The sequence below is a fragment of the Thyridium curvatum genome (genome assembly GCF_004353045.1).
Source record: "Thyridium curvatum strain D216 chromosome Unknown NODE_15_length_556224_cov_80.126021, whole genome shotgun sequence".
NCBI classification, from domain to species: domain Eukaryota; kingdom Fungi; phylum Ascomycota; class Sordariomycetes; order Thyridiales; family Thyridiaceae; genus Thyridium; species Thyridium curvatum.
The window spans coordinates 125,694-139,333 of NW_022156770.1; the positions used below are offsets into that span (position 1 = coordinate 125,694).

General features: G+C 58.7%; 6 protein-coding genes across 6 annotated transcripts; 3 read left to right on the forward strand and 3 right to left on the reverse strand.

Moving 5' to 3' along the window:
• Window positions 1-546: 546 nt before the first annotated feature.
• E0L32_003415 (uncharacterized protein) lies at window positions 547-1,325 on the reverse strand (the record flags this gene model as incomplete). The annotated part of the gene is made up of 3 exons (XM_031137713.1): window positions 547-1,021; window positions 1,081-1,202; window positions 1,269-1,325. The coding sequence occupies 3 exons, from the start codon at window positions 1,323-1,325 to the stop codon at window positions 547-549; spliced, it is 654 nt and encodes a 217-aa protein (XP_030998564.1).
• A 794-nt stretch (window positions 1,326-2,119) lies between these two features.
• Window positions 2,120-3,796, reverse strand: E0L32_003416 (uncharacterized protein; the record flags this gene model as incomplete). Its single annotated transcript, XM_031137714.1, has 1 exon — window positions 2,120-3,796. One exon carries the CDS (start codon window positions 3,794-3,796, stop codon window positions 2,120-2,122), a length of 1,677 nt encoding a protein of 558 aa, XP_030998565.1.
• Window positions 3,797-4,825: 1,029 nt separating this feature from the next.
• E0L32_003417 (uncharacterized protein) lies at window positions 4,826-6,679 on the forward strand (the record flags this gene model as incomplete). Its single annotated transcript, XM_031137715.1, has 1 exon — window positions 4,826-6,679. One exon carries the CDS (start codon window positions 4,826-4,828, stop codon window positions 6,677-6,679), a length of 1,854 nt encoding a protein of 617 aa, XP_030998566.1.
• Window positions 6,680-7,015: 336 nt separating this feature from the next.
• Window positions 7,016-8,349, forward strand: E0L32_003418 (uncharacterized protein; the record flags this gene model as incomplete). The annotated part of the gene is made up of 3 exons (XM_031137716.1): window positions 7,016-7,146; window positions 7,202-7,439; window positions 7,504-8,349. The coding sequence occupies 3 exons, from the start codon at window positions 7,016-7,018 to the stop codon at window positions 8,347-8,349; spliced, it is 1,215 nt and encodes a 404-aa protein (XP_030998567.1).
• Window positions 8,350-8,588: 239 nt separating this feature from the next.
• On the reverse strand, window positions 8,589-9,538 carry E0L32_003419 (uncharacterized protein; the record flags this gene model as incomplete). The annotated part of the gene is made up of 2 exons (XM_031137717.1): window positions 8,589-9,055; window positions 9,151-9,538. 2 exons carry the CDS (start codon window positions 9,536-9,538, stop codon window positions 8,589-8,591), a joined length of 855 nt encoding a protein of 284 aa, XP_030998568.1.
• Window positions 9,539-10,987: 1,449 nt separating this feature from the next.
• E0L32_003420 (uncharacterized protein) lies at window positions 10,988-11,818 on the forward strand (the record flags this gene model as incomplete). The annotated part of the gene is made up of 1 exon (XM_031137719.1): window positions 10,988-11,818. One exon carries the CDS (start codon window positions 10,988-10,990, stop codon window positions 11,816-11,818), a length of 831 nt encoding a protein of 276 aa, XP_030998569.1.
• Between the last annotated feature and the right edge of the window lie 1,822 nt (window positions 11,819-13,640).

Genomic DNA, 13,640 nt, shown 5'->3' on the forward strand with positions numbered 1-13,640 from the left:
CTGTCCATTCTCCCCACGATGAGGGGCAAATCAAGCCGCCTGCCCCGCGAGAGACTAATGGGATGGCCGCGATGGCAGAGTGAAGGGGGGTGGCCGCCACGCGCTAATGATTCATCGTCTGTGTCTCAGGGTGCAGCACCCCACACGAATTCCCATCGTCAATCTTATCGATAGCGGCTCTGCCCCTCCGGGTCCTCCTCGGGATCCGATGTCGTTCCTTGGCTCGCTGTCGTGTCATGCTAGTCTGTACATCACGATGGTGTTCTGGTGCTGTTGCTTGGCCAGACGGGCCAGGAGTGGAAGCGGAGACCAGGAGCAGACACACCACTGCAGAAAGCTCATGGGTTGATCGGAAAGTCATGTCAGGTGTAAGCAGAGAGTCGTGCCAGGAGGATTGCAATGACCTTTAGCCCTAAGGGAGGATGAGTGGTTGCTGAGGGACTATTGTATGTGAGATCTCTACGTCAATATTCACGATAGCAATGATACGCCCCAGATGCCCAGTGTCTCATTCATTTTCCATGTATTGAACTCTATGAAGTCTAGTTACTTCTTGAAGAAACCCCCGACCTTCTTCAGGAAGGTGTGCTTCAGACCCTCACGTAGATGTCCCGTGTTCTTGACATTCGCCTGAACAGCGTCGCTCTTGGCGTGTACGTCGTACAGATACTCCTTGGAGGTGTAGACTTCCCATGCAACAACCTGGTTCTTGTCTTCCGTATTCGTATAGATGCCATAACTAAGCGTGCCCTCCTCCTCAGCCGAGATGGCAACCACGTCCTTCCAGTAGGGCATCGATTGGGGCACGGTGCCATCCTTGTAGGCCAGGACGCCCATGGCGACGAAAGGATCCTCGTGCGTGTCGGCTTCTGCTCGGGTCGGGACACTGAAGCCCTCGCCTACCTCGAGCTTGGAGACCTTGATGTCTCCTGCGACCGGCTGTCGCGTCGCCAGCCAGTTCAACATCTGTTTGACCACATCGGATTGCATGTGCGCATCAGCAGCCGCCTTGTCGGTGAATCTGTGTCCAGGATCAGTACCAGAACGGAATGGCCAATATCCAAGCTATGATTTGCCTACTGCTCAAATGAGTACACGGTCAGGTCGCTAGGGTCGTTCCGGTTTGTGAAGATGGCGAACTTTTCACAGCCGGGTGAGTTCTTCTGGAGAGAGACTGCTTCCTCAATGTACTTCTCGATCATCTGTAGATATACACATGTCAGGCTCGTGTATAATCATACACTAGTACGGATCAGAGCATGGCACACCTCCTTCTTGGCCGGTTCATCCTTGCACGGCACTTGAGCTAGAAGCATGTACCCCATGTTGACTGAGATGTTGTGATGTGCGACTTGAGAAGAGGGGATATCTCAGTGATAGAATGCAAGACCGGCTTTTGCTGCCACAGTGACGGATGGGAAAGTTCGCGAGCTACACAACTAGCGAATGGCCAAGCTGTGAAGCTCGAGGTGGAGCGCGGAGGACTTATACTATATCCCGATCCTCCGACCACCAACCGGCCAGGTGGGGTCCCGGGTGTGCTCTGCCAGCTCCAAGCCATGCGGGGTAGTGAGGGAAAGCCCCGGATTCTGGACAACTTCCAGTGTGAAAATGCTTCAGAAAGGATTAGTTGATAACTTGAAACTGGGACGTTTATACGATGCCCATACGTGTGCAAACCCAGTGCTGACGAAAACAGGTCTCAACCAAAGGAGATGCTCGTTCTATGAACACATAGTTGAAAGAATTTGTGTGGTGTGTCCCCAATTTAGGTCACCTTTGGGGAAACTGTCATGACACGGAGGTGGACGCCAAGTGGATAGAACCCGAGTAAGCAAGACATCGGGTGGCCCTCTCCGTTCACGTTGACCTCCCTGACCATCCCCCTCGCTAACAGTGGGTGTGGGTTCTGCTGGAGACACCAGAGACCTACACTAATATGACTCTGCATCTCGAGCGTCCCTCTGGCCAATGATGAGCACCGGGAAAGAAGTGTTTACTTCCAGCTACACACAAAGGTTTTGTCGATGTCTTGGCAGTATCACCAGATTGAGATCTTCGATGGCTATTGATAAGAATGCCCTCGTCTAGAAACAGTAGAAGAAGCATAATCACATATTTACAGCTTGGAGAGGATCTTGTTCTCCAGTGACGTGAGGCCGTCCCTCATCTCCTGCATCTTTTTCCTCAGGATCTTGCCCGTCGGGTTCTTGGGCAGCGCGGGGATGTGCCACACGCCGCCCCTGAGCTTCTTGTAGCCGCTGACCTGCGCGTCGACGTTTTCGTGGATGTCCTTGAGCGCCTTCCTGGTCTCCTCCTCGCCCTGGATGTGGTCCTTGAGCACGACCCAGGCCGTGGGCAGCTCGGTGAGCTGGCTCTCGTCCCAAGTGGCGCCCACGCCGCCCTCGGCCACGTGCGGGTGCGAGTTGAGGTAGCCCTCGAGCTCGGCGGGCGCGACCTGGAAGCCCTTGTACTTGATGAGCTCCTTGGTCCGGCCGACGATGCTGACGCGCCCCTGCTCGTCGATCTTGCACACGTCGCCCGTGTTGTACCAGCCCTCCATGGGGAAGGCCGACCTGTTGGCCTCCGGGTTGAAGGCGTAGCCCCGCGTGATGTTGGGCCCGCGCAGCCACAGCTCGCCGGCGCCGCCGAGGGGCACGTCCTCGGTGCCGCCCTCCTTCTTGAGCACGGCCTCGATGTTGGGCAGCAGCTGGCCCGCGACGCCGTCGGGCAGCTCCTCGTCCGCCCGCTGGAAGGCCACGTAGCCCGCCGCCTCGGTCATGCCGTAGCACTGCCGCATCTTCCAGGGCGCCTTGCTCATCAGCTTGGCGACCTGGTCCTGCTTGAGCGGCGCGCCGCCGACCATGATCCACTTGGCGGCCGAAAAGTTGTACTTGGACGGGATCTTGTCAGAGTTGAGCATCTGCAGCAGCACGCTGGGCACGCCCTGGAAGTTGGTCTGCTGGTTGGAGACGGCCTGCTCGGCGAACTTGTCAAAGTTGTAGGCGGGCATGGCGTGGTGGAACATGCCCGTGTAGGGGCCCAGGAACAGGGGCCCCGTCGTCATGGCGATGTGCGCCCAGGGCGTGAAGGCGACCGTCCTGCTGGCCGGGCCGAACTGCACGGGATCATGCGCGACCAGCTGGTGGCAGTTTGCGACAAAGTTGTGGTGCGTCAGCTCGACGCCCTTGGGCTTGCCCGTGGTGCCTGAGGACAGGTGTATTGAGGCGAGGCGCTTCGTGGTGTCGGGGTAGTGAGGAATGGGCAGGCGTTCTGCGCCGTAGATGTCGTCGGGGATGTGCTTGAAGCCGGGCCTCCGCTCGACCACCGTGACGATCGGCGGCCGCGCCCACTTGACCCCTGCAGCCTCTAGGTCTTTCGCCGCGACGTCGACGGCCTCTAGGATGGCGGGGACGGCCGGACCCCACGTCACGATGTAGTGCGGCTGAGAGACAGCCAGGCCGTGTCCGATTTCTGAGGCTTTGAGGGCGTGGTTGATGGGGCAGCCGACGCCGCCGGTCCAGAGGATGGCCTGGAACATCTCGAGGTACTCGACGCTGTTGGGCAGGGCGATGGCCCAGCGCGCCTGGTCAACCGGGTGGAACTCATCGTGCAAGCCCTTTGCGATGCGGCCGGCGCGTTCGCGCAGCTCGCCAATGGTGATGCTGCGATTTGAGAGGCTGTCCTTGGAAATGAGATGCGACTCCGGGAGGTCCGGGTTCGCGGACGAGTGCAGGAGCTCAGTGAGGTTCTGATCTCGCGGGATGTGTATCGTCTTTGCCCTGTAGATCCTCATTGCGGTCGAGTTGGCTGCGGACCGTCGTCGCGCGTGTAAATAGGATCGTAGAGCTTCACGGTCTTGTCCTTGAGCTGAAGCTGGGGCAAATTAAAAATTCAAGAAAATTCGCATACAGCTCTCCGTGCTCAGTAAGACTAGACACTCCCAAAAACCCTTAGAGTTCCCAATGGAACTTGCCCTTTCGAGTCCGGAAGGCCGGCGTGCGCATCTGCACCCGAGAGAAGGAAGAAAATACCGCGGGATGCCGTTACCCTGTAGCCGTGAAGCCCGGAGCAGCGAGCGGAGAGGAACTAGCACAGAGAAAAGAGGTAGGCAGCTCTGGAGCTACCCCTGTGTGTCGTTGGTCGTTCAGGGTTCAGTCCTCGTCCCGTCCTTTGCCCACCCTGCAGCAAAAGTCCTGTCAGGCTCTCTCCGACCCTGGCACCAGTCCTGGGATGCCTGTCTTTCTCGAGCGCTTGCGGGAATGCGCCGCCTCCACCATTGCTGGGGCAGGACGTAAGGTTACCCCGACTCCCCCGCGCCCAAATCTGGCCTCCCCGGGGCTCATTACGGGGCTCAACAATGATTCATCGTGCCATTCTAGCGTTACGCGGCCTCCCCATGCCAGGGAAACCTTTCCCACGGGGCGAGGATGGGGATGTGGCGCCCCCCTAGCACGAGAACAGCTTCGTTCTCGGTTAGCATGGAGACAGTAGCGCCAACCCCTCCTGTCGGCTCCATCCATTCAGGCCCAGTGATGGGTATCTTGATGCGAACAACTTGTTGGCCGCACGGAGCCGAGGGTTGTTTGGATCTGGGCTTCCAATCTGGCATGACATCCGTACGTTCACGCCCTGCCGTATCGCCAGACTGGGATCGTGCCGTATGCAGGGTCAGTCATTGCATTGTCACCACCAAGTGCTGAGAGTGTGGATGGTGATCGAGCACGTCTGTACTTGAAGCGCTGCGCCTAGAGATGCCATCGTCTTGAAGCCAGCCCCGGCCCGCCTACCTAAGACCACCATCAACCACAAGATCACAGCAGTCATGGCTCGACGTCCCATCCGCATAGGCAACTGCTCCGGTGCCATCAACGATGGGCTGGACCAGCTCTACGCCCATGCAAAGTCCGGCCAGGTGGATGCCATCACCGCAGACTACCTCGCCGAGTTCAACTTGGCATGGCGTGCCATTGACCTCCAGACCAAGCCGGAGGCAGGCTACGAGGGCAACTTCCTCGAGCAGCTGGCCTACCACAACGGCGACGCCGCCCGGCTCCTCGCCAAGAACAAGATCAAGGTCGTCCACGACGGCGGCGCGCTGAACCCCAAGGGCCTGGCCGTCGCCGCGGACAAGTACTTCAAGTCTCTCGGCATCAAGGACGTCCGCGTCGCCTGGGTGGACGGCGACAACGTCACGGAGCAGGTCAGGAAGGAGCAGTTTGGCCCGCTCAGGCACCTGGACTACGAGAACGAGTTCTTGACCGAGGCGCACGTCAAGACGATGCTGACGGCCAACGCCTACACGGGCCAGGCCGGTGTCGTGCGTGCTCTCAAGGAGGGTGCCGACATCGTCATCTGCGGCCGCTGCTGCGACGCCAGCCCCGTCATGGGCCTTGCCTCGTGGTGGCATGGGTGGGGTCCGGAGGACTATGATCAGCTCGCCGGCGGTCTCATGGCCGGCCATCTGATCGAATGCGGCCCCTACGTCACGGGTGGAAACTACTGTGGTGCTCCCGAGATTAAGAATGTGCTGCGTCCGGGCTTCCCGATCGCCGAGATCTCGGCCGACGGGACCGTCATTGTCACCAAGACGGAGGGCACCAATGGCGCCGTCACTATCGACACTTGCAAGGGCCAGCTTGTCTATGAGATCCAGGGCGACAGGTATCTCAACCCCGATGTCATCGCGCACATCGAGAACATGAAGCTAGAGGAGGTCGGCAAGGACAGGGTCAAGCTCACGGGCGTCACCGGCTCCGCCCCTCCACCCACCACCAAGCTCGCCGTCTGCCTCTTGGGCGGCTGGCAGGCCGAGATCTGCACCTTCTGCGCCGGCCTCGACACCGACTTCAAGTTTGAGCAGATGAGGGAGGGCGTGCTGTCGAGGCTCAAGCTTGAGCAGTTCAGCCACGTCAGCGTCGAGCGGTACGGCACGTCGCCCGCCAACCCCAAGAACCAGGCCGACTGCACCGTCATGATCCGCATCTTTGCGCAGGCGCCGCAGAAGGAGCACCTGACGCAGCTCAAGCAGGCCGTCTTCTACAACGGCATGACCGGGTACGCCGGGCTCACCGTGGCCATGGACTGGCGCACCCTCGAGCCCAAGATGTACGTCAAGTACTTCCCGGCGCTGGTGCCCCAGACGCGCGTGCCCCTCACGGTCCACATGCTCGACACGGGCATCCAGTTCCTCGTCGAGCCCCGGCCGGCGCAGCTGTGCGCCCCCGCGGCGCCCAAGCAGCGGAGCTTCGAGCCCCGCGCCCTCGCGCAGTCCGGCAGGACCGTCCGCCGCGCTCTCGGCGACCTGGCCTTTGCCCGCAGCGGCGACAAGGGCGGCAACGCCAACGTGGGCTTCTGGGTGCGCGAGGCGTCGGCCTGGCCGTGGCTGCAGTCGTACCTGACGAGTCGCAAGCTCACCGAGCTGCTCGGCGAGGACTGGAGGGACAAGTACGAGATTGTGCGGTGCGAGTTCCCGGAGCTGTGGGCGGTGCACTTTGTGATCAAGGGCATCCTCCAGGAGGGCGTCAGCAGCAGCAGTCTGATCGACGGCTTTGGCAAGAGCTTTGGCGAGTACCTGCGCGCGAGGCATGTCGACATGCCGGCCGAGCTGTTGGAGAGCGAACAAAAGCGGCGAAAGGAGAACATGGCCAAGGCCGGCCGGTCTGCGGCCAGGCTGTGATGTCGCCGTATAGGTACATGGCTGGTATGAGTGCGGACCGGGCGTTTGGGCATACATCATTTATGAATTACGGACCATATCTAGATTGAAGTAAAACGTATCACCTTACAGGGTTTTCATTTAATTTCTTCCTGAAAATCTTCTACAGACGAGGCCTCTGATAAGAGGCACTATTGCTGTCGAATCGCATCTTTGACGTCTGCAAAACTGCAGTGATCAAGCCGGGTTTGAAAAGTAAGGTAGTTAACTGTCGGCTCTTCAAGGTTCCAAGACTTGGCCGAGGTATGCTAGCAGTGGAGTGATTGGGGGGGGTGTTTTGGGGTACCCTTCTCCGTAATGGACGCCAACTCGAGGCGCTGGTCATCCCCACAGACGCTACTTTACAGCAGGGATGCCGCCTGGAACTTCATGGGACCTCGGGCGGATTTTGGACTAGTTATCCAGTCTTCCTTCTCCAATTCCCACCTGTGAGCATTAACATTTTCATACCTTTTGCGTTCATACCTACTTTTGCATTCATAGAGCACGGCTTAGATTTACTTGCACAACAGTTCTCTGCTATTTGGCGGAAACAGACACTGCTCCCATTCCCATCTCACTCACGAAGCAGGCCGTGATCCGCAACATGCCTGTCAAAGCCAGCGACAAGCCGGTCAAGAATGCCTCTGGGCGGTATGACAATGTCGACTTTAGGAAAGCTGCGGGCTTCAAGTATCCTCCCGTAAAGTGCAGCTACAACAGGAGAGATGTCCTCTTGTTTGTGAGTCTCGTCCCACAGACAGACGCACTGCCACCATGCCCAGACACTGACCATGAATCCGCAGGCCAACGCGATAGGCGTGTCCGCCGACGAGCGGCACTTCCTCTACGAGCTGCACCCGCGGTTCGCCGCCTTCCCCACGTTCCCCATCAACCTGTTCTTCAAGACGACCGACCAGGACGTCTACGACTTCATCAAAAAGTGCACGCCCACCGACGTGCCGGGCACGCCGCCGTTTGACGCCCAGCGCTCCGTCGACGGCGAGCGCGGCATCGAGATCGTCAACCCGGTGCCCGTCAGCTCCGACGGGCTGGACCTCGAGATCCACCAAAAGGTGCTCGGCGTCTACGACAAGGGCGGCTCCATGATCCTCGAGGCCGAGCAGGAGCTGCTCGACGTCAGGACGGGCACCGTGTACGTGCGCATGACCTCGACGGCCTTCGGCATGGGCCAGGGCGGCTACGGCGGGCCGCGGGGCCCCTCGCGCCCGAGCCCCCGGATCCCGGACCGCGCGCCGGACGCGGTACACGTCTTCCGGACGACGCCCGAGCTGGCGCTGCTGTACCGCCTCTGCGGCGACTACAACCCCATGCACGCCGACGACGAGTTCGGCCGGCGCGCGGGCTTCAAGGGCCACATCCTGCAGGGGCTGGGCACGTGGAACATCGCGGCGCACGGCATCCTCCGGGAGCTCGGCGGGTCGGACCCGGCGCGGTTCAAGGCCTTCACGGCGCGGTTCAAGAGCGTCGTGTACCCCGGCGAGACGCTCGAGACGCGCATGTGGAAGGTCGGCATCGAGAAGGGCTGCGACGTCGTCATGTTCGAGACGGTGGTCCGCGAGGACGGGCGGGTGGCGCTGTCCAACGGCCAGTGCAAGATCCTGCAGGCCAGCGCGGGTAGCAAGCTGTAGATGGGTTTGTGTACTCTTACCCAGCATCAATGAGAAAAAAAAAAAACGCGCATCTTCTTTTTTTGAAGGAGAAATAAATTAATTCACTTGTGGCGGTGTTGATTGCAATAGCGTCGGAACGATGCATTGGGCAATTTGGGATGTAATCAACTGCTGTATCATGGATCTTTTTTCGCTAGAATATCAATACATCTGTCTCATGAGGCACCCCTTCCTGAAACACACACATCATCAAAGGATTAGATGTGCGACGGGAACCACTTGGGGTCCCTCTTCTCCTTGTACGCCCTCAGGCCCTCCTCGGCGTTCTTGCTCTTGAGCATGTTCTCGGCCCAGAGCTCCTGGCCGCGCATGGTGGCGCGGCTGATGCCGGCGCCCTCCCAGGCCTCGCGGGCGGCGAGGCGCGAGATGATGACGCTGTCGGGGGCCAGGGCGGCGATCTCGGCGGCGTACTCGATGGCGCGGTCGACGAGCCGGTCGAGGGGCACGACCTCCTTGACGAACCCCCAGTCGACGGCCTCCTTGAGGGTCAGCACGCGGCCGGTCAGGATGATGTCCATGCACCGGTGGTTGCCGAACAGCATCATGGCGCGGGGCAGGGCGCCGGCGAGGGCCGAGACGCCGCGGATGACCTCGGGCAGGCGGAAGTCGGCGTTGGGCGAGGCAAAGATGACGTCGGCGTTGAGCAGCATCTCCATCCCGCCACCTGTTTTTTATTCAATTGTTTTGTTTGCAACGGTCAGGGACAAGGGCACAAGAGCGTAGCGATGGCGGCGAGGGTCTGGCCGAGGGTGTAGTTACCGTGAGCGTGGCCGTTGCAGGCGACGATGATGGGCTTCTTGCCCGTGCGGTTGGACATGCCGCCGAACTGGCCCGAGGGGTACTCGAGGGCGACCTCCTCGGTCAGCAGGACGTCGTGGCGCTCCTTGAGGTCCATGCCGGCGCAGAAGGCCTTGTCGCCGGCGCCGGTGAAGACGGCGCAGCGCAGCTCGGGCTCCGAGTCGTACCACTTCCACAGGTGGCCGAGCTCGATGGTGGCGGTGACGGGCAGGCAGTTGCGGTACTGCGGGCGGTTGATGGTGACGAGCAGGATGTGCTTGCGCGGGAAGGAGACGAGGCAGTGCTGCATCTCCGGGTGAGGGACCTGGATCCAGTCCGGGACCGGGTTCTTGGTCCGCTTGACAGACATGTTGTTGGTGGGGGAGGGAGAGGTTCTGTCGGATGGGATGCGGTGGACGAGAGGTTCAGTCGAGCAAGACAGCAAGCAATTGAGCAATCGAGATTGCCGCGACACAGCGATCTTGTGGCAGCAGGTGTGAGAATCTGTCAAATGCCTTCAGGCGCAAGCAATGAGTGTCACGAATTCTAAGCGATCTGGAATGCCAATCAGCAAAGATCAATGACAGGCCAGTCAATGCACCTCTTTTCCTTTGTGGTAGTTTGCGCCAACAGGAGCTTGCCGAGCATCGACGTCTGGGGTTCACTCACTGGTTGGAGCTACCAGGTAAGGGAATCGTACCGCGGCTGTCAATCCCCAACACGCACTGCTGCTGGCTCAGTCGTGGGTCTGGTGTGGGCACAGAAGCGTGCGTGCGTGTCCCGTGGATCTGGCTCAGGTAGCAGACAACCGTTGAACCAGCCGAAGCCGAAGGCAATTCCACGGCTATCTCTGGAGCATTAGCTTCCTATCTTCTTCTTCTTCCTCTTCGCGTGCGGGGTTAGAAGGCGGGGGCTCCAGGGGAGGCGGGGAAAAAGGTCGGGGAAACCAAGAGATTTGAAGCCATCGCTAATGTCGCAGCGGATGGAGACAGATGAATCATTAGCTCGACCCGGCATCTCTCAACTTGCTGCCCCGACCCTTGCCCTGTTGGCTGTTGCTGTTGGCATTCCCTTTCCACTCCCCCTGTTCACCCTCCAATGTCCTCTCCGCCAGGAATTGCTTGATCCTCAGCCAGTCACCATCCTTGCCAGCAGTGTCTCCAGCCGTAAGCCAGGATCTCCAACAAGGAGGTTCGGGATCAGCGCCCATCCCTGTTAGCACGCAACCAACACGTTGCATCCAGTCGCAAGCTCTTCCGTCCGTTGGTCCAGTCGGCGTTTTAGGGGCCCGAGGAACGAGTGAGTCGTGCAGCCCGCCCAATTGATCCCTCTCCTGATTCAGTCCTGCTCCAACCACGGACGTTTCGCTTGCTTGTGTTGGCTGCCCTGAACCTTGCAGCACATCTCTCGCCTCTGTGTCTCCAAATTGCCATACACCCACGATCTGCCTCGGCCTGGACCGATTAGCTTGGCGGTAGTTTCGGTAGTGGCCATTCACGTCTTAGCATATCACTTGGATCGTTGTCGAATTTCTTCGCGATCTTTCCAAGGTGTAGACGACAATCTTTCTCGGCTTGCTGCCCGCCCTCCGCACGACATTACTCCGGCATTCCGTGCTGTATTCGCCTTTTGCATTCATTGTCTCGATATCTCGCTTGTCTTGATACATATCTGGGCGGTTTCTTTATCGGGTATTATTGGCGGTTTGTGCTATACCCTCCGAAGACGACTATCGACCATCACCACAACCGAGTCAAAGGGTTCATACACACACACACACACACACACACACACACACACACACACACACACATACACAATGGCGCCAACAGCCACACCTCCCCCTCCCACCCCTACCTTTCTCAAGCTGTCCTTCCCCGCGCCCAGAGTCCTGCTCGTGCGCATGGACAGGCCACGGGATCTCAATGCCATGTCTACGACGGGACAGTGGGAGATGGACTCGGTATGGAAGTGGTTCGATGACGAGCCCAACCTGAGCGTTGCCGTCATCACGGGCACGGGACGTGCGTTCTCGGCCGGCGCCGACCTCAAGGAGTGGAACAACTCCATGTCGGACGATGCCGACCCGAGCAAGCGCATGGGCAACGCTCCGGCGTTCAAGCCTCTGAGCAGGCGGCTGGGAAAGAAGCCCGTCATCGCCGCCGTCAACGGCTTGGCCATGGGTGGCGGCTGCGAGTTTGTCGTCAACTGCGACCTCGTCGTCGCCGCCGAGGACGCGTACTTTGGCCTCCCCGAGGTGAAGCGCGGTATTGCCGCCATTGGCGGTGCCCTCCCCCGTCTTATCCGGACGATTGGCCTGCAGCGCGCATCCGAGTTTGCTCTGTCGGCTCGCAACGTGACTGCACAGGAGATGTATCAGTGGGGGATCGTCAACAGGGTCGTGCCCAAGGAGAAGGTTGTGGAGGAGGCTGTCAAGCTGGCAGAGTCCATCGCGAAACACAGTCCCGACGCCATCATCTGCACGCGTGCCGGTCTCCGGCAAGGCTGGGAGACGGCCAGCGTCGAGAGGGCGGTCGAGTGGACGCTCGAGAAGGAGTTTGCCGAGTTGCAAAAGGGCGAGAACATTCTCGAGGGCCTCAAGGCCTTTGCCGAGAAGAGGGAGCCCCGGTGGAAGGGAAGCAGGTTATGATCCGGCCTGGTCCTTGATCGTCTTCATGAATCGTGTAACTATCTCGCGTTTCGCGTTGCCTATGGCTTGTCACATTATTGAACTATTCGCCAAGTCGAAAAGTGTAAGACTCTTGGCATTGGGACTATGGGGGAATGCGGGGAAAGGCTTATGCTAGAAATGAATCATTATTCACGCCTAGTTTGGTCGAGTGATATTGCACGCGCTCGTATAGAGGAAAAGTCTCCAAGACTTCGTGAGGAGTGCCGTTATTTAGTTAATGATTCAGACAGACGCCCAGAACCGTCGATTCCTGACTCGACAAGCACATGCACTCCCTTCCCCACGGGAACGACGCACCTGACAGCTTCCTAGTTTCCCTACTATCCATTTGCCTGCGATCTCATCTGGACTATACACAACTAAGGTTCAAAGCTACTAGTCACACCACCGATCCGATCCCCCCATGCTATCCGAAACTACCGTGCAATGCGGGGTTGCGAAGCCGAAGACTCGCCAAGACTAGAATGGCTCAACTCAGGAATTGGGGAGAAAGATACCGTGGGCTTGGGGGAAGTGTGGTAGGCCCCTGGTGTTCTTGGTGCCACGCCCTTGCCTTAGACCCCTTTTTGCCACGTGCAGGGAAATGTTCTACCACGGAGATGGCGGCGAGTCACAACAACTAGTCTGCATGAACAGCCATGTGCTCAAGAAGCCCTCTGGCTGCTTGACCCTGGCCGGCTTGCGGGAAGCACACGTGTCTCTGAACTAGGGCGCCGATGGCAAACTTTGTATGCTACTTTATTGAGACGAGGCCTTGTTCTATTCCTATGCAGGACATGGCTCACACTTGTTTTCTTTTATCACCATGCATGAACCGCAGATGGGTTCGCCAAGTAATCGGTATAAAGGTATACGCCTTATGGAAAAGCATTCATGAGATGACTGAGACCCAGCACCGCGGAGCCGCTTTTCCGAAGCAAGAAAAATGGGTAGCATCTAGGCTCGTGATGATGGATCGGGATATGGGATGAAGCATTTCTTGTCAGAGTTCCTTCTGTCACACTCACATATCGAGCTAGGAAGCCTTCGGTATCGATCCATATGCGGTATGCACAGACAAAGTGGCGTGGGGACCAGCTGGACGGGATGTCTGGAGCTGAGCCTCGCTCTAACAGGGCCAGACCCCGACATGCTGAATCACTAAGGTCTTCTCGGGGTGAGACTGGACCCGCAATGGCTTGTGGACCATGCCAATCCCTTCACAACTTGGAGACCCCGGATCCCCCCCCTTTTAGCAAATTCACCCCAGCAATACGCCCCAGTCTCTTGGAGGTACCGGGTCCTCTGGCTCCTGCGAATGGGCAAGCCGTCCGACGCTCGTAATGCTAATCAGTCCACGCAGTATTCAGCCGTTTCAAAGCTAACTCTAATTACCCCACAGGGACGCATTGGAACATTTCAGCGACTTGCCCAAGGAGCATTGCGGGGGGTTCATTCTCTCCGACTAGCCCGAATGCCAAGAATACCCTAGTCCGCGGTGGAAAAAGTGCCCCAGGAGAAGCAAGCCAGTCAGGCCAGTGCAGACATGGGGGAATACTGCGTGTGTGCGGGATGTGTGGTGGTGGTGGCTACCGAGACTGTGCAGGTTAGCTGATGCGGAGCTTTCTGAAATGGGCGAGGAGTCGAGGACAGGAAGAAAAGCCTCTATTCTCCTATCCCTGTATTTTAATAAACGTCGAGTCTCGCACCCTCTTGAGCCAATTCTCTTCATCTCATCTCAGATCATCTTTCTCCTGGCCTTTTGGACTTGCCCTCCCTCCTCCAGGGTATAAGACTAGCT